Source organism: Radiomyces spectabilis (assembly GCF_025331425.1).
Source record: "Radiomyces spectabilis strain NRRL 2753 chromosome Unknown BYT42scaffold_6, whole genome shotgun sequence".
In the NCBI taxonomy this organism is placed as follows: domain Eukaryota; kingdom Fungi; phylum Mucoromycota; class Mucoromycetes; order Mucorales; family Radiomycetaceae; genus Radiomyces; species Radiomyces spectabilis.
In genome coordinates, this window is record NW_026251931.1 from 1,635,421 (window position 1) to 1,659,381 (window position 23,961).

Sequence of the window (23,961 nt, forward strand, 5' to 3'; positions counted from 1 at the left end):
GATCCATGTTTGATCGTGTTATGCAACTGTTACGCTTATCGCCATGACTAACAATAAAGAAACCACACCATCAATGAATAACAAATTTCTGTATTATTTATTTTTTTCATGTCTCATCAACAAGGACAAAACAAAGGCAAGATACTAAAGAGCAAAGGTTTAGTAGAAGGTGGAGGGTCTCTTGGCGACGAACAAAGAGCGGTGACCCTTCTCAGCGCGTTGGATACGGTGAGGCAAGGGGAAGGAAAGCTTGGGAGTCAAAAGCTGCTTGATGTACTGGCGACGGACATCGGCAGAAGCGATCTCAGCAACACGGATGATCTGGATGGAGCTGAAACGAGCGCGATGACGAGCAGCCATATCCTGGTCTATTTTAACACCATTCAATCATCAGTACTCCATTCCATCAACCTGAATGTCCCTCGCAAATGTTATCGACTGGATCAACTTACAGCAGGTTTCGACAGCTTCGACACGGGACATTTCACGGTATTCCTTGTACATGTTGTGGGTGCCAGAGCGAGAGTCGTAACGGAGCCAGATACCAAAGTTCTTGATCTGTTCAGGACGCTTTTCAGAGATTTCGTTGATGGAAACGATTTCACCAGCGGCCTTCTTGACCTTGCGGAGCTTCTTCAAGAAGTACCAGAAGCGGGACTTGGCAACCACCACATTGGGAGCGAAAATTCTCATGCGGTAGAGCTTAGGAGCAACCTCCTGAGCAGAAGGGAGCTTGCGACCAACCACTTGATATTCGTGGAACTGTTAAAAGAGAACAATGGATTAAGATCATCATCTAAAACATTGAATGCAAGTGGCAGACGCAGGATGCAGAACCATCTCGAATTTTCCGGGCCAATTCATATAACGAAGTCCAAAAAGCGTCAGTATCAACCGTTTTGACAACGAGTGCAATGTCCGTAAAGCGTCGTCGTTGTACTTTTGAATCGAGCATTGGTCATGTGGAGGTGTCGTATCGCCGATAGAACGGATGAATTTGTATATGAAGACGACGAATTTTCAAGGAATGAAAGGGTCAAGCGAAGGTCATCGGCGGGTAATCCATCGAGAATTTCAAAGATGGTTCTGCATCCAAGCAGTTTAATCAAGCTCTTACTTACTCTAGCCATCTTTGCCTTGAAGAAAGAGAAGAGAAGGATCCATTAGTATTCTAGTCACCTCCCGATTTGGCAGCCCTCGCTCCCCCCCACACTGCCTGGTTGGGTCTCCCTCACCTCTGAATATTTTTTCATTCAATTGGCTCTGCCGCGAATTTGTTCGGCCCGCACCTGAATGGGACTGTCTTACCTCGGGTGGCTAATAAAATTTCCACAGCACCCAATGAGATCAAAAAAAAAATTACACCCAGTTATCAGATAAACCTCTTGTAACTTTAAGCACGATGAACCGAGCAAGAGGTGGTGGACAGTACAGTCGATTGTCACGATCTCTAGAATTCAAGATTTCGAGGCATCTGACCGATTATAAAAATGCCGGCAACACCGATTGGAGCCTATTTGCGCTTTATGATTACGTGCAACGAGTCGATGTGTCCTTAAGGAGAGTCAAGAAACGTCAAATTGAAATGGTTATTGAAAAAGGTATTGTATACGAAATAACCTGACGTATTTCATTGCAAAGCTAATGCTGTAATTCTTTTTAGTTTTACCCAATTTTGAAACCATGGCCGAAGAGCAGCCTGATTCGTAAGTATCGCGTTGGACGTTTTTTAATAAATAACAAACATTGTAGAAAGGGGATCTAATGACAATGTACAGAACTACGGTTTCTACGGATGAGGAAGGCGAATACGCTTTGGTGAGTGGAAGAAATGCTGCGTGGCTTTCACGATATCTACCTGCGAGTATAATGCAAGACGCTAATCCAACTCCAAAGCCCGCCCAAGATAACAATGCCATGAATAAATCAGTAACGGGTTTATGGAACCTGCAAAAAGCCTCCGCAGAATCTCCTTCCAGCGTTGTAGCCACCCCAGGCACATCGGCGGCTAATACACCAGTGACGGAAGATATGCCAGCATTGCCCACCGAAGACAAGCCAGACGAGAAATCGGAAGAGAAGCCCGAAACCAGAACAAAGAAACGTTCCAAAGCCAGAGATGGAGCATCCTCCACCAAGCGTGCCAAAAGTAAGTTTCATTTATAGATAACAATGGGGATCAGGATCGCATTGATTGAGATTTTTTTTTCTCACAGCCGAAGGACGAGACGCGCCGTTCATACCCAGTGCTAGATTGTCGGACCTGGGTGGCATTGATCATTGTGTGGAGGAAATTATGGAACTCATTGCTATGCCACTTGCGCATCCCGAAGTGTACATTCACACCGGTGTGCAACCGCCCAGAGGTGTGCTTCTTCACGGTCCTCCCGGCTGCGGTAAAACAAAATTAGCTCACGCCATTGCAGGTGTACGTATGCTGAAAGATTTTTGCTGTGGCTGTGTTTTTATCTTTGGCTGACACGACGTTTCATATGCAGGAACTCAATATACCATTCATCAATATTTCCGCACCGTCGATCGTCTCAGGCATGTCTGGCGAATCAGAAAAGAAGATTCGCGATGTATTCGAGGAAGCTAGGGTAAATCAATCGATACTACTAATTTATACAAAGTCGAAAGTCTAATACGAGTTGTTGTCTCTAGTCCAACGCCCCTTGCTTGTTGTTCATTGATGAAATTGACGCCATTACCCCGAAACGTGAAACTGCGCAAAGAGAAATGGAACGTCGTATTGTCGCTCAGTTGCTGACTTGCATGGATGGTACGAGTCTTGTTGAAGAATTGTGCATGAGGCAACGGTGATGTATTAACAGTTTTGTGTGCAGATTTATCGTGGGATAAAACCGATAATAAGCCTGTAATGATTATTGGTGCCACCAATCGTCCCGATTCGCTTGATCCCGCTTTGCGACGAGCTGGACGTTTCGATCGAGAAATCAGCATGGGTGTCCCCGATGACAAGGCCCGCGAAAAGTAAGATGCCAAAATGGGTCACCGGTCATTTTGCGCGCCTGAGATACTCATTAAGAATTTTTAGGATCTTGACGGTATTGGCCGCCAAATTGAGATTGGAAGGTACATTTGATTTTGGCGGGCTCGCCAAAGCCACGCCAGGTTACGTGGGTGCCGATCTTCAGGCACTGATTACCACGGCGGGTGTGATTGCTGTCAAACGCATCTTCAAGCATTTACGCACAGCCATCGAAGCACCTCCGCCACCCGCACCCGTTGTGAACGAAAACTCAATGGACGTGGACGAGACCAAAGTCGATGGTATGGACGCATCACCGATCCAGACGACCAGTGTGGAAGAATTTGAGAATCAATCGGCGCTGGAACAGTTGAGATCGATTTCCGATTTCATTCAGGCCCACAAGGAACCGCTTTCACCAGCGCAACTGGAATCCTTGGCTATCACACAGGAAGATTTCCAGCATGCCTTGAAAAAGGTGCAACCGTCCTCCAAACGTGAAGGTTTTGCCACTGTTCCCGATGTGACCTGGGAGGATATTGGTGCCTTGTCATTTGTGCGCGACGAGTTACGTATGGCCGTCGTTGAACCTATCAACCATCCTGAATTCTTTGAACGCGTGGGTATTTCATCTCCTGCAGGCGTACTCCTGTGGGGTCCTCCAGGTTGCGGTAAAACACTGCTCGCCAAAGCAGTGGCCAACGAGAGCAACACCAATTTCATTTCTGTCAAAGGCCCAGAACTGCTTAACAAGGTACGACATGGTCATTGCATCATTTTTCTAATAGTTATTGATCTCCGACCTTTTTTCCATTCTAGTACGTGGGTGAAAGTGAACGTGGCGTGCGTCAGGTATTTGCCAGAGCACGAGCTTCTGCTCCTTGTGTCATCTTTTTCGATGAATTGGACGCCCTGTGTTCCAGACGTGATGATCAACAGGTAAAGGGGTCAACTGTGGAAATCGACGATCGTAACGTAAGTTCTTACTAAACTGTATATAGACCGATTCGTCTGCACGCGTTGTCAACACGTTGCTGACAGAGTTGGATGGTGTGGAAAACCGTGCCCAAGTGTATGTCATTGCAGCTACCAATCGACCTGGTAAGTTTGTTAGCCATGGCGTCTTGCCGCAGCTGATCTCATTCAATTTATGGCAGATATGATTGATCCTGCCATGTTACGTCCTGGACGTCTCGACAAACTGCTTTATGTGGAACTTCCTACTCCTGGTGAACGCTTGGATATCCTTACCAAACTGACAAAGAACACCCCGTTGGCGGCCGATATTTCATTGGAAGAGGTGGCGAATGATTCTCGTTGTGAGGGCTTCAGGTACCGTTATCATTGCGTTGGAAAAAGTGCACATTCTGTTTCAGAATGCTGATTTTATGGTTCTATACAGTGGTGCCGATTTGGCCTCGTTGGTGAGAGAAAGTGCAGTTTCAGCGTTACGAAATACGTTCTATCGCGGCGGAATTGCGGCGACCGGTGTGGACGCGAGTGTCAAGGAAGTCTATGTGAAAAAGGAAAATTTTGATACTGCGTTTTCGAAAGTATCCCCTAGTGTATTGCCTCAGGTATGTTATTTTTTCATGCTTGTCGCTGAATTTGGGCTGACACCGGTTTTTTTATTGTAGGATAAATTGGCCTATGATCGATTGCGTAAAAAGTTTGGATAAATACGTGAACTCTCCTCCCCTCCCTTTTCCTAGATGCTAATTTTTAAAAAACATCCTTTCATAGATTATAATGTACAGTTAATCCGACATTCCCTGCATATTTCATACTCCACTGTCATTGTCATGTTCATTCATAGGCCATTCACATATAAAACCCGATATGCACTGTAGTCCTCTTGTAAATGAAGCAATAGGTGGTTTTCTTTATATTTACATGCTTTTATCTACCCTCCATAGAGATACAGGCGATGCAATTTCTCTATTTATTCCTGATATTGATCGAGCTACAGGAAAGAAAAAAAAGAGCGATTGTGTTTGAGAGTGAAATCTTAAAAATCCATGCGTGTTTAATCACTTACCTTGAGCGTCAGTGTTTTGCTGGAATGGAACTCCTGATCGCGGTAGATGCCCACTAAACTTTGAGCCTTTTCGTAGAGTGTGTTTTTGAGGGAAATAACAATGAATTGAAAATTGGCATTGGCATGCTCGCGGATATAGTTGGCCACTTTGGCTACGTTGGTGTTATCCAAAGCCGCATCCACTTCATCCAATACAAAGAACGGCGACGGTTGGTAACTAGAAAAATTGCCCGTGAAAAAGTCAGATGGGTTTATCGTTGCTTTACGGCATCGCCGCCTGAGAGACGTACCTGTGGATAGCAAACAAAAGCGCCAAGGCCGCCACACTTCTTTCACCACCCGACAACTGCTCCATGTCTCTGAACCGCTTCATAGGCGGCATGGCGTGATACTTGATGCCTTCCAAATACGGTTCTTCGGAATCTTCAAGACTCAGGTACGCCGTACCACCTAGTGGGAAGGTGATACTCTTTGTGAGATCCTTGTACACCTGATCAATCTTCTCAGAGATGTGACTGAACGCATCATAAAATCGTCTATATCTGTAAACAGGTGTAGGCAGGTTACTTTCATGCTGTTCTATTCCGAAAAGTAGATCATGAAAAAGGGACTTGCCTCTTCAACTTGACGGTATTGAACCTTTCTTTGGCCAACTTTGTGGTTTTTCTCGCTTCATTAAATGCCTCTTCGGCTTCTCGTAACCGCTGTTCAACGCCTTCCAAGCGATCAATGGCCTTGAGGTTCGGCGCCATTTGATCGATTTCTTCACCACGGCGCTTAATTTCGTCTTGGAACTCCTTCTCAAGACGTGCGCTATTGTCAGCACGTTGTTCACGACCCAATCTTGAGAAATCAATTTCCACCGTCCAGTCCGTGGATCGGATTGATCGTTGGGACGGCGTGTCCAAATCCATAGCATCGCCGTCATTCTGGTGCAAGTAGATTAGTAAGAAAATCTATCAATCAACGCATAGAGTTCCAACGTACAAGTTCACTTTCGTCATCCATGAGCACATCGTCCATGTTACCACTTAGTAGAGGCAGATCGATGTCTTCCAGTTTGCATTTACGGAAAAGCGCGACTCGTTCAGCATGCACCTTGTCGAGTTCAGCATCGAATTTCGCATTTTCGTTAATAAACGCGACAACAAGGTTTCCTTTACTTTCGTGCGTGCGTCGAATTTCATCCAATTCTTCTTGTTTTTTGGTCTCCAATTCCTTTTGTTCTTGCAATTGCACCTTGTACGCCTCAATATCCGACTTGATTTTCTCTTGTTTAGCAGATAAACCGGTCAATTCTTCTTGCAATCGCGTTTCGGCCGCCTGATCATTGTCGAATGTTACTTGCAGCTTTTGGAGACGTTCAATCAGTTCATTCAGTTGTTCGACTTCAAAGGCCAATTGGGTGTTTAGTCGAGAACGCTGGGCTGCAAATTGAGCACGACGCTCAAGGACTTCGTCCGATGCCCCAAATTGCGCCGCTTCATATTCTCGAATATTGGCAACACCAATTCGCGAGCTTAAATCAGCAAATACTTGGTCTTCAATCACAGCAATGCTTTGCTTCAAATCACGGATCTTTTGGTTCACATCATCCAGATTTTCCTTTGCCTAAAAGACGGATTCGTTAAGGAGATTATCAATGAAGGATGGTTACAAAATCAACAAAATACCTGGTTGTAAGCCGCTTGGACTTCTGCAATCTTGCTTCGTACATCCTGCAACGATCCTTCCATGCCTTCCAGCTTTCGGCTATTGGTGGTCTATTAAAAAAAATACCAGATCCAATTAATAATCTTGATTTTCTTTTCGGGTTGTCGAGTTGCTACTTACAGTCTCGTCCTGAAGCACGGAAATGCGACTTTCCAAACCTGCACAGTCGCTTCTCGCGATTTCTTCGGCACTGCCCATGCGCTTACTTTTACTGAGCTCGTTCAATTCACTCAAGAGTTTATCACGCGTACGCATCAATCCTGGGAAACGGTCCATCATGTAAGCATATCGATTTGCAACAGTAGAATTGAGCTACCTACCTTCGACGTCTCTCTCTTGCCATCGTCTTCCTTCGTCAGATCCGCTTTGACCACCGGTCATTAAGCCGTTACGATGGATGACCGTTCCATCTAAGGTCACCGTCTTTAGGTCTTCCTTCTTTTCGAAGCAGATTTGTTTGGCGATCTGCAAGTTGTCGCAAATCAAAGTATTGCCACACACAAACTGCATGACATTTTCATAGTGTTTGTCATAGTTGATGACATCGAATGCGAGACGAGCTCCTCGGACGTAGTTGCGAAGACGGTCATTGATGCTGGATGTTTTGAGACCTGTGATGGGTAGGAAAGTAGCTGTCCCCACACGCTGTTCTCGCATATACTATGGAAAACTACCGTCAGAAATCCATCTGTCAAAGCGCCGAGTCGCACGCATCTCCTTTTTTTACCTGAATACATTCAATGGCGGTTTTTTGATCTTCTACCACAATGGAATCCATATGTCTACCGAGCACGGTAGAAACCGCAATATCATACTTTCGCTGAATGGGTCTACATAGATCCACCAGTTTGCCATGCACACCTACATGTACAACAAAAGGACATTAAGAAGCTCTCACAAGCGAGGAAATGGATCAAGTCGAAAGATACCTGGATAGATCTGCTTCATCATGACCAAACTTTCTTTGAATTTGCTTTCTTTGGCGGTCTCTTGTTGATCGGCCTTGATTTTCAGTAGCTTGTTCAACACTTCTTGAAGATCTTCATTCAATTTCACTTCACGCTGACTTTATACATTTCATCCAATGTTTGAAGCTGGTCAGTAGAACGCCGTCTAACTGCGATGACAAGTACTTACTGTTTCGTTTTACGATCTTGTTCGAGCGAGGCCAATTCGCTTTTACGAGCTTCAAGTTGTTCCGTCATTTGTTGTCCTTCGGCTTTGAGATCGTGAATAGTTTCTTCCAACTGTCGTCCATCATGCAAAAGCTGGGCTTCGTTGTTCTGATATTCGTGAAGCTTGGATTCTTGATATTCGAGGTTCTGATGCGCCAGCTTATACTTTCGTTGCAAATCCGAAAGCTGCTGTTGTTCGTCCACCGCACGCACACTCACTTGTTGTTTCCTAAAACAAAACCACGGTCAGATAGTGTGCTTCCTTGTTAAGATTTGTCATCCTTACAGTTGCTCGTATTCTGCCAGTTGATCGGGTGTCAAGGAAGGACCGCTGACGGATGCAGGTTCCGGAATGGACGCTAACAAAGGGTATATGAGACAATCAACCCTTTTTTTTTTTCACACGAACCGCCATCGCATGATATGCATACCATTGTAGCTGTGCTCTGTCATGTTCAGGGTTTCCAAATCTTTGTTCAAACCATCCACCACAGCTTGCTAAGTATGAAGTAAAACATATCAACAGACTGTCTCATTTTCCAGTCTAGTTGTATCGCGTAATACCTGTTGTTCTTGATCACGTTTCAAGCGATTACCAGTCTGCTGTGTTTTGGCAAGTTTCTTTTGAAGATGGCTGATCTTTTCTTCGAGATTGATCATAATTGGTCGCTATTGGATAAGATGCGAATTCATTAGCTCAGTCATTGGCTCAACTCCCCTCTCTCAGGCGTTTTCTCGCTGTATACCTGGTCGTCCAACTGATTATTCAATTTTTTGAGTTGAAGTTCCTTTCTTCCAACTTGAAGATGAATCTGAGCCTTTTCCTTCCAAGCATTGTCGATTTTCATTTTCAAAGCGAGCTACACAACGAAGAAACGTCAAGAACCTACGTAACATCAAGAGAAAAAATCTCGGGCATTAAAAACTACCTCTTCATGTTTAGCGGCTTGTTCCTGAGCTGTTTTGGCTTGACGTTCTTCGTGCAAAGCGGCGGTTTTTTGGTCAACATGGAACAATTTCCACAACAGATACTGTACGACCAGTTCGCGACGTTCACGTACTAGAGTTTCGAATTTCTCGGCTTCGGCTTTTTGCTCTTGATATTGCTTGATTTCCGCCGTCACACCGCGTTTCTTATTGAAAGCATGCGCACTGTTTTCGATGGCGCGTTCCTGTTCCAGTTTGAGACGATCGTATTCCTCCTTGTGCTCCCATGACCTACGTGATGGGTCAATCGAACACGCTCTATAGAAGAGTTATAAGTCAGCTTACCCGCTAATTTGTTCGATGAGATGGGTCAAATCTTTGGGGTTTTGGCTGGCCACGGATTCGACATCGCCTTGGAACACCAGAAAGTTCTTAGCTTTGACCAAGATATTCTGCTTTTCCAGTTCTTCATTGTACTTTAAATAAGGCACGACGCGATTGTTGATACGATATTCCGATGATCCATTTTGCTGAACCACACGCATAAACTTGATTTCTCTACCGTCATCGTCCTGGTAAACGGCCATGACAGAAGCACGACGAGGCGATCGACTGGTTTCCGTGGATGATGAAGCGGCGCCTTGTTCATTGGATTTCAAGGCGCTGGAGCGGTAAATCATATCCTTCAAATTCTGCGATCGTAAATGCGAAGAATGGACACCGAGAACAAAGGAAATGGCATCCATGAGGTTGGATTTTCCTAAACAAGAGAGTCAGTGACATTTGGGCTTTTTTGGACACCGGTTCTATTGGAGTATCATTTTTTACCTGAACCGTTGGGGCCAATGACAGAGGTAAAGTCATGAAAAGGACCAATTATCTGGTGACCTTTGTAAGACTTGAAGTTGTCAACTTCAATGCGTGAAAGTCTTCCCATGAGGTGTTCTTTGGTTTGAAAGCAAAAAGAAAAAGGTAAGAGGGGGCACCACCGTGCTGAGAATTTTCGCCAATGTCCGGTGCAAAAGTAAGGGACGCGTTTTTGCCCCAGAACGCGACGCGCGTTAACACCTCCGACCGGGCTTCCTTATTTGGAAGAGTGGCTTGCTGAAATCGAAAAAGAGAACGAGTCACGGCGCATAACCGATTTTGTCTCGATTTCTAACTATGCACTTTTTTTTTTCTCGGCTTAACGATATTCATCGCAAAGAAACCTTTTTCTCATGGGATTTCGCAAAGGAGGTCGTCATAATAAGAAGAAAAACCAGGCAGCGGTAATTGCGATATTTGCTCCATTGCACAGTCATTCTTTCCGTCATACTCACACCTTGGGTTTTTCCGTACAGCAGCCGAAAATCGATCGCGATACTCGCGGTCCTTCCGACAAGGCTTACACTGACATTCCAAAGAAAAATGAGAATTTCGAAAATTACTACAAGGTACACTTAAGCCTGTGCGAGTTTTTGTGTGACCGTAGCTGATTACTGTTTGTATAGAGCCAAAACCTTCTTTCGGAAGAAGAGTTTGATACGTTCTACAGCGTCTTGCAGACCCCATTGCCTAGCACCTTTCGTATTACGGGTACCAGAAGGTATTGGTCCATCGATCCCTGACCGATTAACAGTCAGTTTGCTAATGACCTTTTTGATTTAACAACTATCTAGCAATGCTTTGCCCATCCGCGAACTGATTGAAAAGGTCTATGTGCCCAGCATGCAGAATGTGGTGGTTGACGACGTAAAGTATGAACCTCCTCGTCCTCTCGAGTGGTATCCGGATCAACTTGGATGGCAAGTGAACGCTCCACGTGCCATTCTCAAACGTTCAGCCGAGTTCTCGAAATTTCACAAGTTCATCGTGGCTGAAAACGAATCTGTAAGCGAAAAAAACCCACCCGTCTTGTGCAAAGACACTTTGTTGAACAAATGTTTCATTAGGGTAACTTGAGCCGTCAAGAAGCCGTGAGCATGGTGCCTCCATTGCTCATGGATGTGAAGCCTCATCAATGGGTAAGCTTGCCAGCAGATCTTTATTTTTACAAGAAAACGGATCATACTCATGTGGAATCAGGTCTTGGATATGTGTGCCGCACCCGGATCTAAAACCGCCCAGATTATTGAAGCCGTCCATGCCAACGATCGTTTGAATGAAATGCCTCGTATGTGTCGCAAGAGAGTGATTTTTCTGAAATATTTATACTCATATATGTGATTGTCCAGTCGGTCTTGTGGTCGCCAACGATGCGGATTATAAGCGAAGCCATATGCTCGTCCATCAATCGAAACGCTTACAATCGCCCTGTTTCATGGCGACGAACCATGATGCCGCACACTTTCCCAACATCCACGTTCCGGTAAATTTTTTGTATGTTCGTCCTGCGATGCGTATCCCAGTTAACATGACGGGTGAATAGACTGGCGAGAAGGGTAAAGTCAACACTTGGCAGTTTGATCGCGTTTTGTGCGACGTTCCATGCAGGTAGATACGCCGTTCCTAAAAAAAAAAAAAAAAAAAAAAAAAAACGTGAATTGCGAGCTGAATGAAAATGTTAGTGGCGACGGCACTCTACGCAAGAACGAGAAAATTTGGAAAGAATGGACGCAACACAGTGCGTTATCATTGCATACGTAAGTCTTGCTTTGCTTCCATTTTCCTATATCACAGCATGATTTCTCATGCATGGACCGGCTTGTAGTACCCAAGTTCAGATTTTCCTTCGTGGTGCGCAATTGTTGAAACTGGGTGGACGTATTGTATACTCTACATGTTCATTTAATCCTATCGAGAACGAAGCCGTTGTGGCAGAGGTGTTACGATTGACCAATGGTAAATCTTATGCATGGTGACGAGTCGACAAATCGTGGTTTTAATATGCGTCTGGATAGGTGCTCTTGAATTGAAGGACGTTTCCGACCAATTGCCCAAGTTGAAGCGCAAACCCGGTATCAAGACGTGGAAGGTATGTTGCTGTTTTTCCAAATCAAGCGTTGCCATAAAGCGATACTAATGAATTCTATGCAGGTGATGACGAGAGAAGGCCAGTATATCAACTCTGTTGACGAAATTGAGGACGGTCGTCAACGATTCAAATTCCCAAAGACGGTTTTCCCTCCCACCAACCCAGACGAGTTCCCCTTGGAAAGATGGTATGTTTGGCTATATATAAAAAAAGAATCGCGGATTGGGCTTACGTGTTTGCAAATAGTCTACGTATCTATCCTCACCAGCAAGACACCGGAGGTTTCTTTGTGGCTGTTTTCGAAAAGGTGAAGCCCATGACTAACTTGGACCGCATCCGACAAGCAAAGAACGAACAGATGGAATCCTCAGAAGCTGAAGCAGCAGAAGCACAGGATGAGCAACTGGTGGATTCTCTGAATCAGGCTGCCGAAGAACCTGATCAGCCAGCGGAAGCATCGGTTCCCGCCAAACGGGCTTCCGATGTAGATCAGGAGGCTGAAAAGAAACTCAAGACCGACGACGGAACGAGTGCTCCTCAGAAAGTAAAGAAGGATGTTCCCGGCATCAAAGAGGCTCCGTTTGAGTTGATGAAGACCGATAACCCTGATATTGATGAGATCAGAGAGTTTTATGGTTTGGATCCCGAGTTCCCGCGCGATCAATTCTTGCTGCGATCCGAAGACAATGCCAAGAACCGCAGCATTTATTTCATCTCCAAGGCCGTGAAAGCCGTTTTGGAAGCTCACGATTTCGAACGTCTTCATACGGTGAACACTGGCGTTCGCTTGTTCGTTCGTCAAGGCTCCCAAATGGAAGGAGGATCGCCCTTCCGTCTCACGTCGGAAGGTTTACCGATGCTGGAAAACGTCATTTCGGACCGTCGCTGTGTTGATATCACTGTTGACGAATTAAAGACGCTTTTGACCGAAGCATTCCCCAAACTCGAAGAGTTTTCAGAGGCAACGCGCACCAAACTCCAAAGCATGGGTAAAAGAAAAAACCGGATACGTCTTATTCATTGGAATGACTGATATTTTTGTTTCTCTCATTAGATTTGGGCTGCTGTATCTTCCACGTTGACATGTCCAAAGCAGAGACTCAAATGTAAGCTATGAGTTCACTCTATGGTTGGCAGTGAATCAAAACTGACCTTGTTTATTTCCCTCTTATGCATAGTCCTGATTTCCACATGCCGTTATCGATGCCAGTATGGAGAGGCAAAGCGTCTCTCAACGTTTTGCTGAACAAGCAAGACAAACGGTAAATAGTGGGAGCCTGTATTATATTTTGGAAATTCTTGCTGATCTGTAGGATGGTTATAGATCCCTCTGTCAGCGATTGTTTGGGGTTACACCTGCCAACACTCCCGCCCATCTGATAGAAAAGGCACTTAACAATCAATTACGTCTGGAAGCTGAGGCTGCACAAAAGAGTGAAGGCTCAGATTCTGATGCTGCTGCTGCTGCATCAACTCCCGCTGATCAAGAATAAGATAGATGACACAAATACTCCAATTGCGATATATTTTCGACCGTAGAGATAGCATGTAAATCATAAAAATCATTCAATATTTACGTTTTGCATTTCGTATCAAACTCGACACTGATGCTGCTGGTAAGTTGGCACCATTTTCTTTATATGCATACATACACAGTGATATAGTTTACAGACTCAAGGATCACATAACTGGCTTTCAACCTTGGCTATCTTGATATTATGGATGGCTTTGAAAATGATATCCTTTAACGGACAATGGCAGCCATTCCCTTTTTTATATTTGTTTAGAAGTCCAGGTTCCAATAACATGGGTTCGCAGACCATCACCTTGGTTCTCTATAAGTAATTTTAAGGACAAATGGTTTGCATGATAACGATTCATCTACGGATAAGCCACTGATCTTCATTTGTGCTTTAAATTGAATCGCCGCTCCGCTGAGAAAAAAAACAAAATTTCGTTAAAAAGTAGACTGTTCTTTCTAGCTTCCTTCAATTCGTGACAATGGCTACCACATCTGAGGCTCCCAAGGTAAGAGAAAAAAGGAATTGCAAAAGTGAGAATTTATGTGTAGTCTTTTTCTTACAATTTTACCTTTTGTTCTCTTGGAAAATGATAGACCGCGAAACGCGATGCTCTTCGAGCTCTTGAAGGTCCCGCCCGTTCGTACTGGGACAGCATTCAAGCATTCGAAGTCAATGCTCCCACCATTGAAGAACACAACAATTCCAATGATTTGCATACTGCTTATCCTAAATATATGGCTTGTATGGCATACCCCTACATGAACGGTCGTCTTCATTTGGGTCACGCCTTCACTTTCTCCAAGGTGGACTTCGCCGTTGGTTACGAAAGAATGAAGGGCAAGCGTGCCCTTCTTCCTCAGGGCTTCCATTGTACCGGTATGCCCATCAAGGTAAAGCCCGATTTGCTTGGTTCTATTGTGATGAATGGTCATTCACTTTTTTCTTTTACTTGTTTGTTACTCTAGGCCTGCGCGGACAAACTTACTCGTGAAATTGGCATGTTTGGCAAGAACTTTGAAAAGTTTGAGGAAATGCAATTGGCCAATCAATTGGAAAAGACCGATGTTTCCAAGAACATCAAGAGCAAGGTGGCCGCCAAGACCGGTAACGTCACCTACCAGTTCCAGATCATGTTGCAATTGGGCATTCCTCGCGAGCAAATCCATAAATTCGCTGATCCCTACTACTGGACCGAGTACTTCCCCCCGCAGACGATCAGTGACATGACGGCTTTTGGTGCCAAGGTTGATTGGCGTCGTTCGTTCATCACCACAGATGCCAACCCTTACTACGACGCTTTTGTTCGCTGGCAGATGAACAAGCTGAGAGCGATGCAGAAAATCAAATTCGGCGAACGTTACACGATTTACTCGGTGATTGATCAACAGCCTTGCATGGATCACGATCGTCAGTCTGGTGAAGGCGTCGGTCCTCAAGAATACACCGGTATTAAGATGGAAGTGTTGGAATGGTCTCAGCAAGCCAAAGAAGCTTTGGACAGTGTGCCTGCTCTCCAGGGCAAGAAGGTGTACCTCGTAGCAGCTACATTGAGACCCGAAACGATGTACGGTCAAACCAACTGTTTCGTCGGCACCGAGATCAACTATGGTATTTTCCATGTCAACGATAAGGAAGCTTTCTTGGTGACGGAACGTGCTGCTCGCAACATGGCTTTCCAAAAGATCTTTGACAAGGAAGGACACATTGAAAAGTTGGCCGAGATCAAGGGTGATCTCGTGGTCGGTACCAAGATCAAGGCTCCCTTGAGTCAGTACCCCGCTGTCTACGTCCTCCCCATGGAGAATGTGCTCGCTACCAAGGTAAGCTAAACCACACGAAGCTTTCGTGGATTTTTCGGAACATTGACAGAGCGTGGAAATTTTGCAAAACTAGGGTACTGGTGTAGTTACTTCGGTGCCTTCCGACTCGCCCGACGATTTTGCTGCTTTGCAAGATTTGAAGAAGAAGGCGGCTTACTACAAGATTGATGCTGCCTGGGCCGATTTCGATGTGGTGCCTGTGATCGAAACGCCTACTTACGGCAACCTCATTGCCCCTAAACTGTGTGAGCTCAAGAAGATCCATTCTCAAAAGGATCGCGTTCAGTTGGCGGAAGCCAAGGAAATCGCTTACAAGGAAGGTTTCTACCAAGGTGTCATGTGCATTGGTGAATTCTCGGGCATGAAGGTGCAGGATGCCAAGTTCAAGATCAAGGAACAGCTGATCAACTCTGGTGAAGCTTTCGTGTACAACGAACCCGAGGGTCTTGTCATGTCGCGTTCCGGTGATGAGTGCGTAGTGGCTTTGATGGATCAGTGGTACCTCGATTACGGCGAACCAGAATGGAAAGCACAAACTGAAAAGTGCTTGGCGCAAATGGAGACTTACACCAACGAAACTCGCCATCAGTTTGAACAAACTTTGGACTGGTTGAACCAGTGGGCTTGCGCCAGAAGCTTCGGTTTGGGTACCAAGTTGCCCTGGGATACTCAATTCTTGGTCGAATCGCTTTCGGATTCCACCATTTACATGGCCTACTACACTGTGGCTCATTTGTTGCATCAGGGTTCGTTGAATGGTGCTGTTCCCGGACCTGCCGGTATCCGTGCTGAGCAGATGACCGACGCGGTTTGGGATTATGTGTTCAAGTTGGGTCCCTACCCTGCCGACTGCGGTGTAGCTCAAGCTACCTTGGACCGTCTGAGACGCGAGTACGAATACTTTTATCCTTTGGATGTCCGTGTGTCCGGCAAGGATTTGATTCCCAACCATTTGACCTTCTTCCTTTACAACCACACCGCCATCTTCCCCGAGGAAATGTGGCCCCGTAGCGTGCGCTCCAACGGTCACTTGATGCTTGACAGCAAGAAGATGTCCAAGTCGACTGGTAACTTTATGAGCATGAACGATGCCATTGTCAAATACGGTGCGGACGCTACCCGTTTCGCTCTTGCTGATGCCGGTGATTCCGGTGAAGATGCCAACTTTGAAGATGCTACCGCCAACGCGGCCATTCTCCGTCTTTACACTTTGTTGGAATGGATCGAGGAACAGATGAAGAACGTCGACAAGCTTCGTGAAGGCGAACTCAACTTTTACGATCGCGTGTTTGAAAACGAAATGAGAAAGAACATTGGCTTGTCCGAGAAGGGTTATGCAGCCACCTACTTCCGTGAAGCTCTCAAGTATGGTGTATTTGAATTCCAAACGGCCAGAGATTATTACCAGCAGGCTTGCCTTGAAAAGGGCATGCACAAGGACCTTGTGTTGCAATACATTGAATACCAAGCCTTGCTTCTTGCTCCTGTGTGTCCTCACTGGTCTGAACACGTGTGGCGCAACATTCTTCACAAGGACGGTTCTGTGACCAATGCCGCATTCCCTCAACCGAGCGGATCAGTTGATGAGTCGCTCTTGGACGCCAGCAGCTACATCCGCCGTACCGTCAAGGCGGTGCGTGATGCGGAACTGAATCTTCAAAAGAAGAAGAAGAAGGGCAAAGCTGTGGAAGTGGAATACAAGCCTTCGGAACCCAAGTCGCTCAAGATTTTCGTGTCGGCCAAATTCCCTCAGTGGCAGGAAGACTGTATTGCTGTGATGAAATCCCACTATGATCAAAGCACAGGCAAGTTTGACGATGTCAAGATCCGTGCCGAGTTGGGTGCCCAGGGTATTTTGAAGAACAAGAAGACGATGCCTTTTGTGCAGGAACAGAAGAAGATGGTTGAAAAGAATGGTCCTGACGCGTTTGACCGTGCCTTGACTTTTGACGAATTGTCGACCTTGAAGGTGGCGGAAGAAGAATTCAAGCGTTCGCTCGGTTTCCACACAGTCCACATTCTCAAGAGCGACGGATGTGCTGAAGAGGATACCAAGGCCGCTGAAGTGGCTGTGCCTGGCGCGCCAAGCTTCTCGTTCAAGAATGAGTAAAAAGAAAAATCCATCATCCTTTCGAGCTTCGCCCATTGAAAGAAAGACAAGAAAAAAAGAGAAGAAGATTGCATGTAATATCTTTTTGTTTAGAAACTAACATAAAAATCTAAAATAAAACACTGTTCTTTATCACCAGTCTTCATCAAAGTTCCACAGTGTCGACTGTAAATGCTGCAAATCGATCGTTTACTACGAAGAACGACTGGTTCCAACAGAAGCATTTTCGAACATGCTTTCCAGCTCGCATGTTCCAACAATACGGCATAATTAGAAAGTAAAAGGTGGGTTACATCACATTTTTATAGGAATCAACGCAATGTACGCTGCAGCTTGTTATCAGATCTCACACGGATACAGCAACAGTGTCCCGCCCTTTATTGCCTTTTTCTGTGGGACTAGTTTTTCTAGGAAGATGCAGGTTGCTGCTCCTTGCGATCGGAATGACCGAGGGATTTTCCGGGTGCAATGACATCTCTGACGACTTGTTTCTAGTTAAAAACGATCATTAAGAGTGTCAGTTATTGCCGTATTTAGTTGCACATGCCCAACTAAGAAAGAGATACTATACCAGCTCCTTTGCTTCAGGGAATCGTCCCTCTGTCTTTCGATCCCAAACGATTTCTTTAAAATAACCGCAAAAAGCAATATATATGAGTCAACCATCGTGTCTAACCGTCTTGCAAGGATTTTATTACCATTTTCCACTTTAACCTGGAACACACCGACATCGCCCGGTATAAGGGCTACTTCGCCAATCACAGTTTCAAACGTTGTCAAGAGTTCCTGTGCCAGCCATGCTGATACCATGGTCACCATTCAGTTAAAAAACAAAAAAAGTGCCACGTTCACTATGGTCTCAGCGTACGTTACCTGCACGTAACAACCAACGGCACTTCGGACAATACTACAACTAAGCGTGAGATTGTCTCAACAGGCTGCTTATCTGACATGTGGACCATTACCTCGATGGACACGCGAGGCTTTTTTTCAGTGATTTGAGTTTCCATAACAGAAATACCTGCTACACACAACACACAACCTTGTGACTCGAGAAATCATAAAAAATTCAATTGGTGATATTTCCATTGAGGCTCAGAAAATACGATCAATTAATCCACGGGGAAACGCAAGTCGACAGTGTGAACGTGTTGCGCTCGGTCAGTTACTCCGCTACGAATACTTTGCCATGGTTACAGACGGCAACCAGTTTGGAATTTCTTTACAGAATCACGGTCAAGCACAAGTTAAGGAAAAAAAAGATCTATGACATTACATCAAGTAACCACAGAAAACACCAAGGAAAAAAAAGATCTATGACATTACATCAAGTAACCACAGAAAACACCAAGCACTTTTTTTTTACAACATAAAAGTTTATTATGATGCTTCCCGAGCCAAACCATTTATCTATGTTTAAGCGCGAGCAAGACGGTTCTTGCGGGCCAACTGGCGAGCGTTCAAGCGGACGACCTTCTTGTCAGTAGCACGGGGAACAACTTCATCCTTCTCATTGAGAATGACTTCAATGTGGCAAGGAGAGGTCATGAAGGGGTTGATTCTACCGTGAGCACGGTAAGTTCTGCGGCGGTGCTTGGGAGCCTGGTTGACAACGATGCTGGAGATGTAGAGCTCTTCAACGTTCAAACCCTTGGCCTTTTTTACAAAGAAAAAGTAAATCACGTTAGTGCTATTGCTCCATGGAGTATCATGTTTTTCGTATCCTTACCTCAGCGTTGGATTCAGCGTTCTTCAACAAGTCAAGGACGAACTTGACAGACTTGACGGGCCAGCGACCTTGAGTGGTGCCGAATTCCTTGGCCTGAGCGGTACGGCCAACACCACCGTTGAAGCGACGGAAAGGAATGCACTGCTTGTGCTCCTTGACATTGTTCAGGTAGCTGTAAGCCTTGCTCAACTTCAAGCCCTTGATGGCAGCAGCGACCTCGTGGGTGTTCTTGAACTGTAAATTACCGATTCATAACGTTAGCCTCCAGTATTCTCAGTGCATTCAGACATGGGGCCCATTCAGGAAATCACTTACGTGAACACGGAGGTAAGAGCCTCTGGACTTGGAAGCTATAATTTAATATTCAACCGATTCATAAGTTTTTCCATGTCTCGTCGTTTAGCGTTTCTTTTCAACCCAACTTACCCTTGGCAGGGTTGGCAGCGGTAGCAGCGTATCTAACCATGGTATGCTCGACTAAAATGCACGAAAAAAAAAAGAGAGAAATGTCAATAATCGGCGTGTTGATCTAGAAAAAAAAAGTCGTGGCTCCATCCATCACTGCATCCATCTTTTTCGATTCTTCGCCTGCATCCACTCCTTTTTCATCATCCCATTTTGTTCGATGCATCTACGCTTTTCCCAACTCTCTTCTTGTCAATCTGCTGTGGATCGCATCATACCTTACGGGGAAATACGCTTCAGAGAGAGGAGGATTGCCTGACCCACGATGAAGGCCAGCACCATGTAGCCGCGCCGGTGCAAGCCCTCTGCTCACACCTCCCGGACAGTCACATGATCTTCCAAAAGAATTCAAAGGGCGACCAATGACCAATCTGCCAGGTCTTTTGGATCATGCATGAGCCAGAAATTGGGAACGACTAACTTATCTAAAAGCAGGCAACAGCATTGCTAGATCTACAAGGGAGCACGTATTTAGCATGCTACTGAAAACATAGATAATCATTCTTCATGAGGATGTCAAGAGGTAGTTTATTCAACAAATTTTGTCATTTCATAAGCTTTTAAGTTTTCTGGTTATTGTCGCTTATTCTAAAGAGAAATTAACACTTTCACGCATACTTCGTTCCTACAAAATGTTGATGATGCGGAATAGTCTCGATTTGATGCTGATCTTCGTTTTCAGAACGACTCTTTTTTCGGAAAAATCTTTTTCCTGGCTCTTGACGTCATCTTATGGTGGCTTGGCCAGCTGACAGCTTTTTTTGTTTTTTTTGCTGCGGTGTTCTTTTGTTTGAACGCTCCTGCTTTATTGGTGACCCCACCCTTTTTTTTTTCTTTTTTTTTCTCACCGTGAACATCGTCTTGGTCGTGGTGGTTGTTCCTCCCCATTGTATAATGTCCTGTTAATTCCCATTGTCTTCATCTTACTTATCTCTTTATTTTCACTCGTCTTCTGATTGGGTTTTCCTTTACTTCTATTCATATTCCTATTCAACGTCGCTGTACATACCTACACCTCTTTTTTTCACAGACTCACTCACACATCCTCGTCCTTCGTCTAATTTTTTCGCTTTTTTTTTTCTTTTTTTTCTCACTTGTTCTTTTTTTTTGGTTTTCGCTTTCCACCTCTTTTATATAATCTATAGACTTTTTTTGTCGTATCTCTACTTGTTCTGCAATATTTTTTATTCCTCCACATCATCCACTCTTCTACTACCTCCACGTTACCAACGACCGCCATGGCTCCTGCTTACGATTTCATGTCTAGACCTGCCAAGCAGACACCCTTGGCTTCTTCTGATGCCAATGACCGTCGTATTCGTTTAAAGAAACAGCCACCGCAACCTTCGTCTCCCTGGACGACCAAGGGGTTGCCACGCACCAAGATGGATAGCGACGAGGACGATTTTTCGGGTGAAGATGACAAGAAAAAGAATTCTTCCATTTGGACCGATGTGACTACCAAGAAGAAAATCGCCAACGATCCTTTTGCGGGCATGGACGCTTTTGTGGACTACCAGAAAGAGATCGAACGTTTGAAAGCTTTGGTGCCCAAAGTCGAGACCAAAAAACGACCCAACGGCCGTCCAAAATCCACGGGGGCTGATACCAATCGTTCGTTGCGAGGCGGTCTCGATGGCTACAACCGTTCTTTGCCGTCGAAAGCCGACAGCGCTCTACGAAATCATCGTCATACAACCATTTCCCCTGCTTCCCGATCGCGTCCCATGTCTTCGATCGATCTTTCGCTCTCTGGCGCGTCGACGCCGCGTTCCACCTCCCCCACCACCTCTGAACACTCCATCTCCACTTCGCAAACCTCCAGCCTTTCTGAAAATACCATGATGACCACGACCACCGATGACCCCCAAACACGTGAGGGATCCTGCGACAATGAACTGGCCAAAGCCGCGCAAGCCACTTCAGTGATCTCGGAAGAGGAAAGAATCCGATTTCTTGAATTTGTACGCAGCTGGACTGGCGGTTGGAAACGCTGGGAAGGTAATGGCGTGACCGATTTGACGGATGCGGGCTCTTTGTGGGCTAGACAGACCCCCTGGACTTGCACGGTGGACCGGCCATATCGTCCTTTACCCGTCAAACAAGATCCGTTAATTATCGCCAAACCAATGTTCTGCAACGTGTCCAATCCCAGCATGGAAAAACAAACCCCGTTTTGGCCATCCTCCTCCAACGTGGACATGCCCCAAGATGATTCTTCCAATCGCCCTCTGCCCTCTTACTCTCTTCTCAACTACGACCAGCAACAGTCATCGAGACAATCATTACACGATTTCTCGTCCTCTCCCCTCCACCTCAAGCAACGTTCAGTAGGTATCATTGGTGATAAATATCAAGTCACCGCTACCAGTCACGGAAAGACGCCTTTCGGTGTGTTCACCATGTAGTTTTTTTCGTTTTCTCCCTCAATCTTTTTCTTTTTTTCCCTTTTATTTTTTTTCTCTCTATTACCGCAAAATTGTCCATAAACATCCTCAAATAATACACTTCTTTCAATTCCTGTCCTCATTCACATTGATTTCTATGATTCTACTTTTTGTTTATTTATATCTTATTGTTATATTCGAAAAAAAAAAAATTCCAATCTTTTTTTATAACCCATATATCCATGTTTTCAGCTTCTTTTACCAAAATGGGCGATCAGGAGTGAGTGTTCCATGCACTTTAAATTTTTTTGTTATTATTGATTTCAGTCTAGCCAGGATTCACTGGCAAACGCTGTATCATCACATCATCTTGCATTGCACCTTGAATAATCGTGCTACTTTTTGTCAATCACACCAACTTTTTTTTTCTTCCATTTTCGGTTGATGACGATCATGGAACAAGTTGACAATAGGTCAGACAAAAACGTTTCATATGATGTCACTGGCACACAAGCAGAAGGCCGAATCCACGATGCCACTGATTTTTTGTTACTTTGTAAATAAGGCCTACGAGATAATAAAATACACTGTCTTTCTTGCGCGGCATGTATTATTCTTCCATTGATGTATATTACTCATACTCATCATACGGCGCCTCATTTTATCTGTAACCGGCCACAACCTTATTTTATTTGGATTTTTGAAAATTAGGGTTTGTGTGTATTGTATTGTTATGGGGTTTCGTAACTTGATCATGAGTAAAATGGACCGGTCAAGGACAAGCAATTTTAGTCTCTTCATGTGGAAACTGGCGAAATTGCAGTATGTTTGTATCATAGTCTGTTACTAGTAGATTATGAATAGAAACCAAGGCATGAGTCATCATGCGAGGCAAACTTTTGGAAATAAATAATCCACTTACCCCTAGGGCATCTAGGTGTGGGAACAGCGATAACTGATCTGGATGATATTATGAATGTTTTGGAATCTTGCTACTCGAGGCTCCCGCTTCGGCCCGCTTCCTCTTGAAAAGTATCGGCCTTTCGTTATTCTCTCGATGGCCAAACAGGATCTTGCGGAAATTAAGGACTGCAGCCAAGTCGCGATTCCATAACTTATACCCATGATCATGTTTACATTTTTGATTTGTACATCTAAGAATAAGCGTGCGCAAGCACATTCAATATCAAATCCAATTTCATTGGTTACCTTAACAGACCATGGCATAATACTTCTGGCTGCTTCGTTCGTCGGTATGGCCGGGGATTGGGCACCTTCTTGAAATTTTCCAACGGATCGCCGCAGTCAGGACAGCACGAGGACGTTTTGAATCCATCGAGCAAGTACACCTCGAAACCTTGTTTTTTGAGCATCCGTCGCATGCCTACACCTCTGATCGGCTCATGGAACTTGACATTTGGTGCCGACCAATCTCCCATGATTAAGCCTGGTCCCACCCAAAGCACAAATCTATGATTCTCGCCAATCGAGAATCTGCTTGTCATTGATTGAAATAGCCTGAGAGGCGCAGTTTTCGGAAAAGAGGGTATCCTGATAGGTTTGACGTCGTGTTCGCATAGAAATTCGATAGTACCCGAGATACGCTTGCTGTTTCCCGTAGATTGACAATACGTCTCGAGGTCATTGACTGAAATGGGATGTTGTGATAATTTTTCCTTGGCAATCTTGATATTTGGGAATTGGCTGACTAATGTTTCTCTGATCCTTCTGTACTTTTTCGTCTTCAATTCATTCCCCTTCTGGCAAGAGGTGTAACGATAGAGGATCCTTGCGTTTGGTTCGGAGTACTCGTGCATGCAGAAAAGCAAATCTCTTCGTCCTGGGTCGACCAACACACTGCTGGCCCTCCAGGCATCGTTGCTGAGTTGGAGCAAGCGAGTCAACGTACGGTACATCTTCGTCCGAGAACCTTCGCCTTTTTTTTCCCGGCCTCCTTTGCGACTTGCAAAATTTTGCTTGATGGCACTCACCCCTACGCCATCAGTCTGCAGAGTTCCATAAAATGACAAACCTTTGCCCTTCGTTTGCTTGAAAGGTCTGCTGTCGAGACCACGACCCGGCTCCACAGATCAAGGTTGCTTAGTCCTTCAACGCTTCTTTGGTTC

General features: G+C 45.0%; 9 protein-coding genes across 9 annotated transcripts; 4 read left to right on the forward strand and 5 right to left on the reverse strand.

Moving 5' to 3' along the window:
* Nucleotides 1-12: 12 nt before the first annotated feature.
* BYT42DRAFT_336399 (60S ribosomal protein L18ae) lies at nt 13-1,152 on the reverse strand. The gene is made up of 3 exons (XM_051563095.1): nt 838-1,152; nt 453-762; nt 13-368 (listed from the first exon to the last, which is right to left on the reverse strand). Exons 1-3 carry the CDS (start codon nt 862-864, stop codon nt 160-162), a joined length of 546 nt encoding a protein of 181 aa, XP_051424010.1. The 5' UTR covers nt 865-1,152; the 3' UTR covers nt 13-159.
* Nucleotides 1,153-1,402: 250 nt separating this feature from the next.
* Nucleotides 1,403-4,671, forward strand: BYT42DRAFT_613948 (P-loop containing nucleoside triphosphate hydrolase protein; the record flags this gene model as incomplete). The annotated part of the gene is made up of 13 exons (XM_051571795.1): nt 1,403-1,601; nt 1,664-1,706; nt 1,779-2,149; nt 2,217-2,428; nt 2,499-2,600; nt 2,665-2,782; nt 2,847-2,994; nt 3,059-3,746; nt 3,812-3,931; nt 3,994-4,093; nt 4,150-4,324; nt 4,395-4,569; nt 4,630-4,671. The coding sequence occupies 13 exons, from the start codon at nt 1,403-1,405 to the stop codon at nt 4,669-4,671; spliced, it is 2,493 nt and encodes an 830-aa protein (XP_051424011.1).
* A 263-nt stretch (nt 4,672-4,934) lies between these two features.
* On the reverse strand, nt 4,935-9,782 carry BYT42DRAFT_613949 (RecF/RecN/SMC; the record flags this gene model as incomplete). The annotated part of the gene is made up of 18 exons (XM_051571796.1): nt 4,935-4,955; nt 5,031-5,247; nt 5,321-5,572; nt 5,670-5,959; nt 6,018-6,641; nt 6,704-6,793; nt 6,864-7,003; nt 7,064-7,403; nt 7,471-7,604; nt 7,673-7,809; nt 7,881-8,147; nt 8,205-8,277; nt 8,350-8,416; nt 8,483-8,587; nt 8,665-8,778; nt 8,848-9,136; nt 9,191-9,605; nt 9,674-9,782. The coding sequence occupies 18 exons, from the start codon at nt 9,780-9,782 to the stop codon at nt 4,935-4,937; spliced, it is 3,684 nt and encodes a 1,227-aa protein (XP_051424012.1).
* A 232-nt stretch (nt 9,783-10,014) lies between these two features.
* On the forward strand, nt 10,015-13,405 carry BYT42DRAFT_569576 (S-adenosyl-L-methionine-dependent methyltransferase). The gene is made up of 16 exons (XM_051568302.1): nt 10,015-10,116; nt 10,189-10,281; nt 10,339-10,433; nt 10,507-10,717; nt 10,780-10,851; nt 10,913-11,000; nt 11,062-11,195; nt 11,256-11,320; nt 11,395-11,469; nt 11,538-11,668; nt 11,728-11,801; nt 11,864-11,988; nt 12,048-12,790; nt 12,856-12,907; nt 12,980-13,063; nt 13,126-13,405. The coding sequence occupies exons 1-16, from the start codon at nt 10,066-10,068 to the stop codon at nt 13,292-13,294; spliced, it is 2,262 nt and encodes a 753-aa protein (XP_051424013.1). The 5' UTR covers nt 10,015-10,065; the 3' UTR covers nt 13,295-13,405.
* A 487-nt stretch (nt 13,406-13,892) lies between these two features.
* Nucleotides 13,893-17,401, forward strand: BYT42DRAFT_336415 (leucyl-tRNA synthetase). The gene is made up of 3 exons (XM_051563096.1): nt 13,893-14,214; nt 14,290-15,144; nt 15,218-17,401. The coding sequence occupies exons 1-3, from the start codon at nt 14,059-14,061 to the stop codon at nt 17,252-17,254; spliced, it is 3,048 nt and encodes a 1,015-aa protein (XP_051424014.1). The 5' UTR covers nt 13,893-14,058; the 3' UTR covers nt 17,255-17,401.
* Nucleotides 17,380-18,394, reverse strand: BYT42DRAFT_569579 (selT/selW/selH seleno protein domain-containing protein). The gene is made up of 5 exons (XM_051568303.1): nt 18,220-18,394; nt 18,128-18,161; nt 17,953-18,054; nt 17,826-17,878; nt 17,380-17,745 (listed from the first exon to the last, which is right to left on the reverse strand). The coding sequence occupies exons 1-5, from the start codon at nt 18,262-18,264 to the stop codon at nt 17,662-17,664; spliced, it is 318 nt and encodes a 105-aa protein (XP_051424015.1). The 5' UTR covers nt 18,265-18,394; the 3' UTR covers nt 17,380-17,661.
* A 210-nt stretch (nt 18,395-18,604) lies between these two features.
* On the reverse strand, nt 18,605-19,688 carry BYT42DRAFT_569584 (50S ribosomal protein L22). Its single transcript, XM_051568304.1, has 5 exons — nt 19,667-19,688; nt 19,410-19,460; nt 19,299-19,333; nt 18,984-19,217; nt 18,605-18,910 (listed from the first exon to the last, which is right to left on the reverse strand). Exons 2-5 carry the CDS (start codon nt 19,447-19,449, stop codon nt 18,671-18,673), a joined length of 549 nt encoding a protein of 182 aa, XP_051424016.1. The 5' UTR covers nt 19,450-19,460; nt 19,667-19,688; the 3' UTR covers nt 18,605-18,670.
* A 1,223-nt stretch (nt 19,689-20,911) lies between these two features.
* Nucleotides 20,912-21,520, forward strand: BYT42DRAFT_478766 (uncharacterized protein; the record flags this gene model as incomplete). The annotated part of the gene is made up of 2 exons (XM_051563659.1): nt 20,912-21,062; nt 21,366-21,520. Coding segments are annotated over 2 exons (306 nt in total), but the record flags the coding sequence as incomplete, so codon positions are not given.
* Nucleotides 21,521-22,797: 1,277 nt separating this feature from the next.
* BYT42DRAFT_636318 (uncharacterized protein) lies at nt 22,798-23,931 on the reverse strand. The gene is made up of 2 exons (XM_051572497.1): nt 23,045-23,931; nt 22,798-22,989 (listed from the first exon to the last, which is right to left on the reverse strand). Exons 1-2 carry the CDS (start codon nt 23,749-23,751, stop codon nt 22,806-22,808), a joined length of 891 nt encoding a protein of 296 aa, XP_051424018.1. The 5' UTR covers nt 23,752-23,931; the 3' UTR covers nt 22,798-22,805.
* Nucleotides 23,932-23,961: the final 30 nt, after the last annotated feature.

Bases quoted from the DNA above. Each gene is read 5' to 3' on its own strand.
- BYT42DRAFT_336399 (XM_051563095.1), bottom strand. From the start codon at position 864: ATGAATTGGCCCGGAAAATTCGAGATG. The intron at 763-837 runs GTTCTGCATCCT...CTCTTTTAACAG, and splicing joins GGCCCGGAAAATTCGAGATG to TTCCACGAATATCAAGTGGT. The intron at 369-452 runs GTAAGTTGATCC...GTGTTAAAATAG, and splicing joins CGAAGCTGTCGAAACCTGCT to ACCAGGATATGGCTGCTCGT.
- BYT42DRAFT_569576 (XM_051568302.1), top strand. From the start codon at position 10,066: ATGGGATTTCGCAAAGGAGGTCGTCATAATAAGAAGAAAAACCAGGCA. The intron at 11,669-11,727 runs GTAAATCTTATG...GCGTCTGGATAG, and splicing joins GGTGTTACGATTGACCAATG to GTGCTCTTGAATTGAAGGAC. The intron at 13,064-13,125 runs GTAAATAGTGGG...GGATGGTTATAG, and splicing joins CTGAACAAGCAAGACAAACG to ATCCCTCTGTCAGCGATTGT.
- BYT42DRAFT_336415 (XM_051563096.1), top strand. From the start codon at position 14,059: ATGGCTTGTATGGCATACCCCTACATGAACGGTCGTCTTCATTTGGGT. The intron at 14,215-14,289 runs GTAAAGCCCGAT...TTGTTACTCTAG, and splicing joins GTACCGGTATGCCCATCAAG to GCCTGCGCGGACAAACTTAC. The intron at 15,145-15,217 runs GTAAGCTAAACC...TTGCAAAACTAG, and splicing joins AGAATGTGCTCGCTACCAAG to GGTACTGGTGTAGTTACTTC.
- BYT42DRAFT_569579 (XM_051568303.1), bottom strand. From the start codon at position 18,264: ATGGAAACTCAAATCACTGAAAAAAAGCCTCGCGTGTCCATCGAG. The intron at 18,055-18,127 runs GTAACGTACGCT...CCATGGTATCAG, and splicing joins CCGTTGGTTGTTACGTGCAG to CATGGCTGGCACAGGAACTC. The intron at 17,746-17,825 runs GTATAGTATCTC...GTTTTTAACTAG, and splicing joins TCCCTGAAGCAAAGGAGCTG to AAACAAGTCGTCAGAGATGT.
- BYT42DRAFT_569584 (XM_051568304.1), bottom strand. From the start codon at position 19,449: ATGGTTAGATACGCTGCTACCGCTGCCAACCCTGCCAAGG. The intron at 19,218-19,298 runs GTAAGTGATTTC...GGTAATTTACAG, and splicing joins GCTCTTACCTCCGTGTTCAC to TTCAAGAACACCCACGAGGT. The intron at 18,911-18,983 runs GTAAGGATACGA...TTTGTAAAAAAG, and splicing joins ACGCTGAATCCAACGCTGAG to GCCAAGGGTTTGAACGTTGA.
- BYT42DRAFT_636318 (XM_051572497.1), bottom strand. From the start codon at position 23,751: ATGTACCGTACGTTGACTCGCTTGCTCCAACTCAGCAACGATGCCTGG. The intron at 22,990-23,044 runs GTAACCAATGAA...GCTTATTCTTAG, and splicing joins TTATGCCATGGTCTGTTAAG to ATGTACAAATCAAAAATGTA.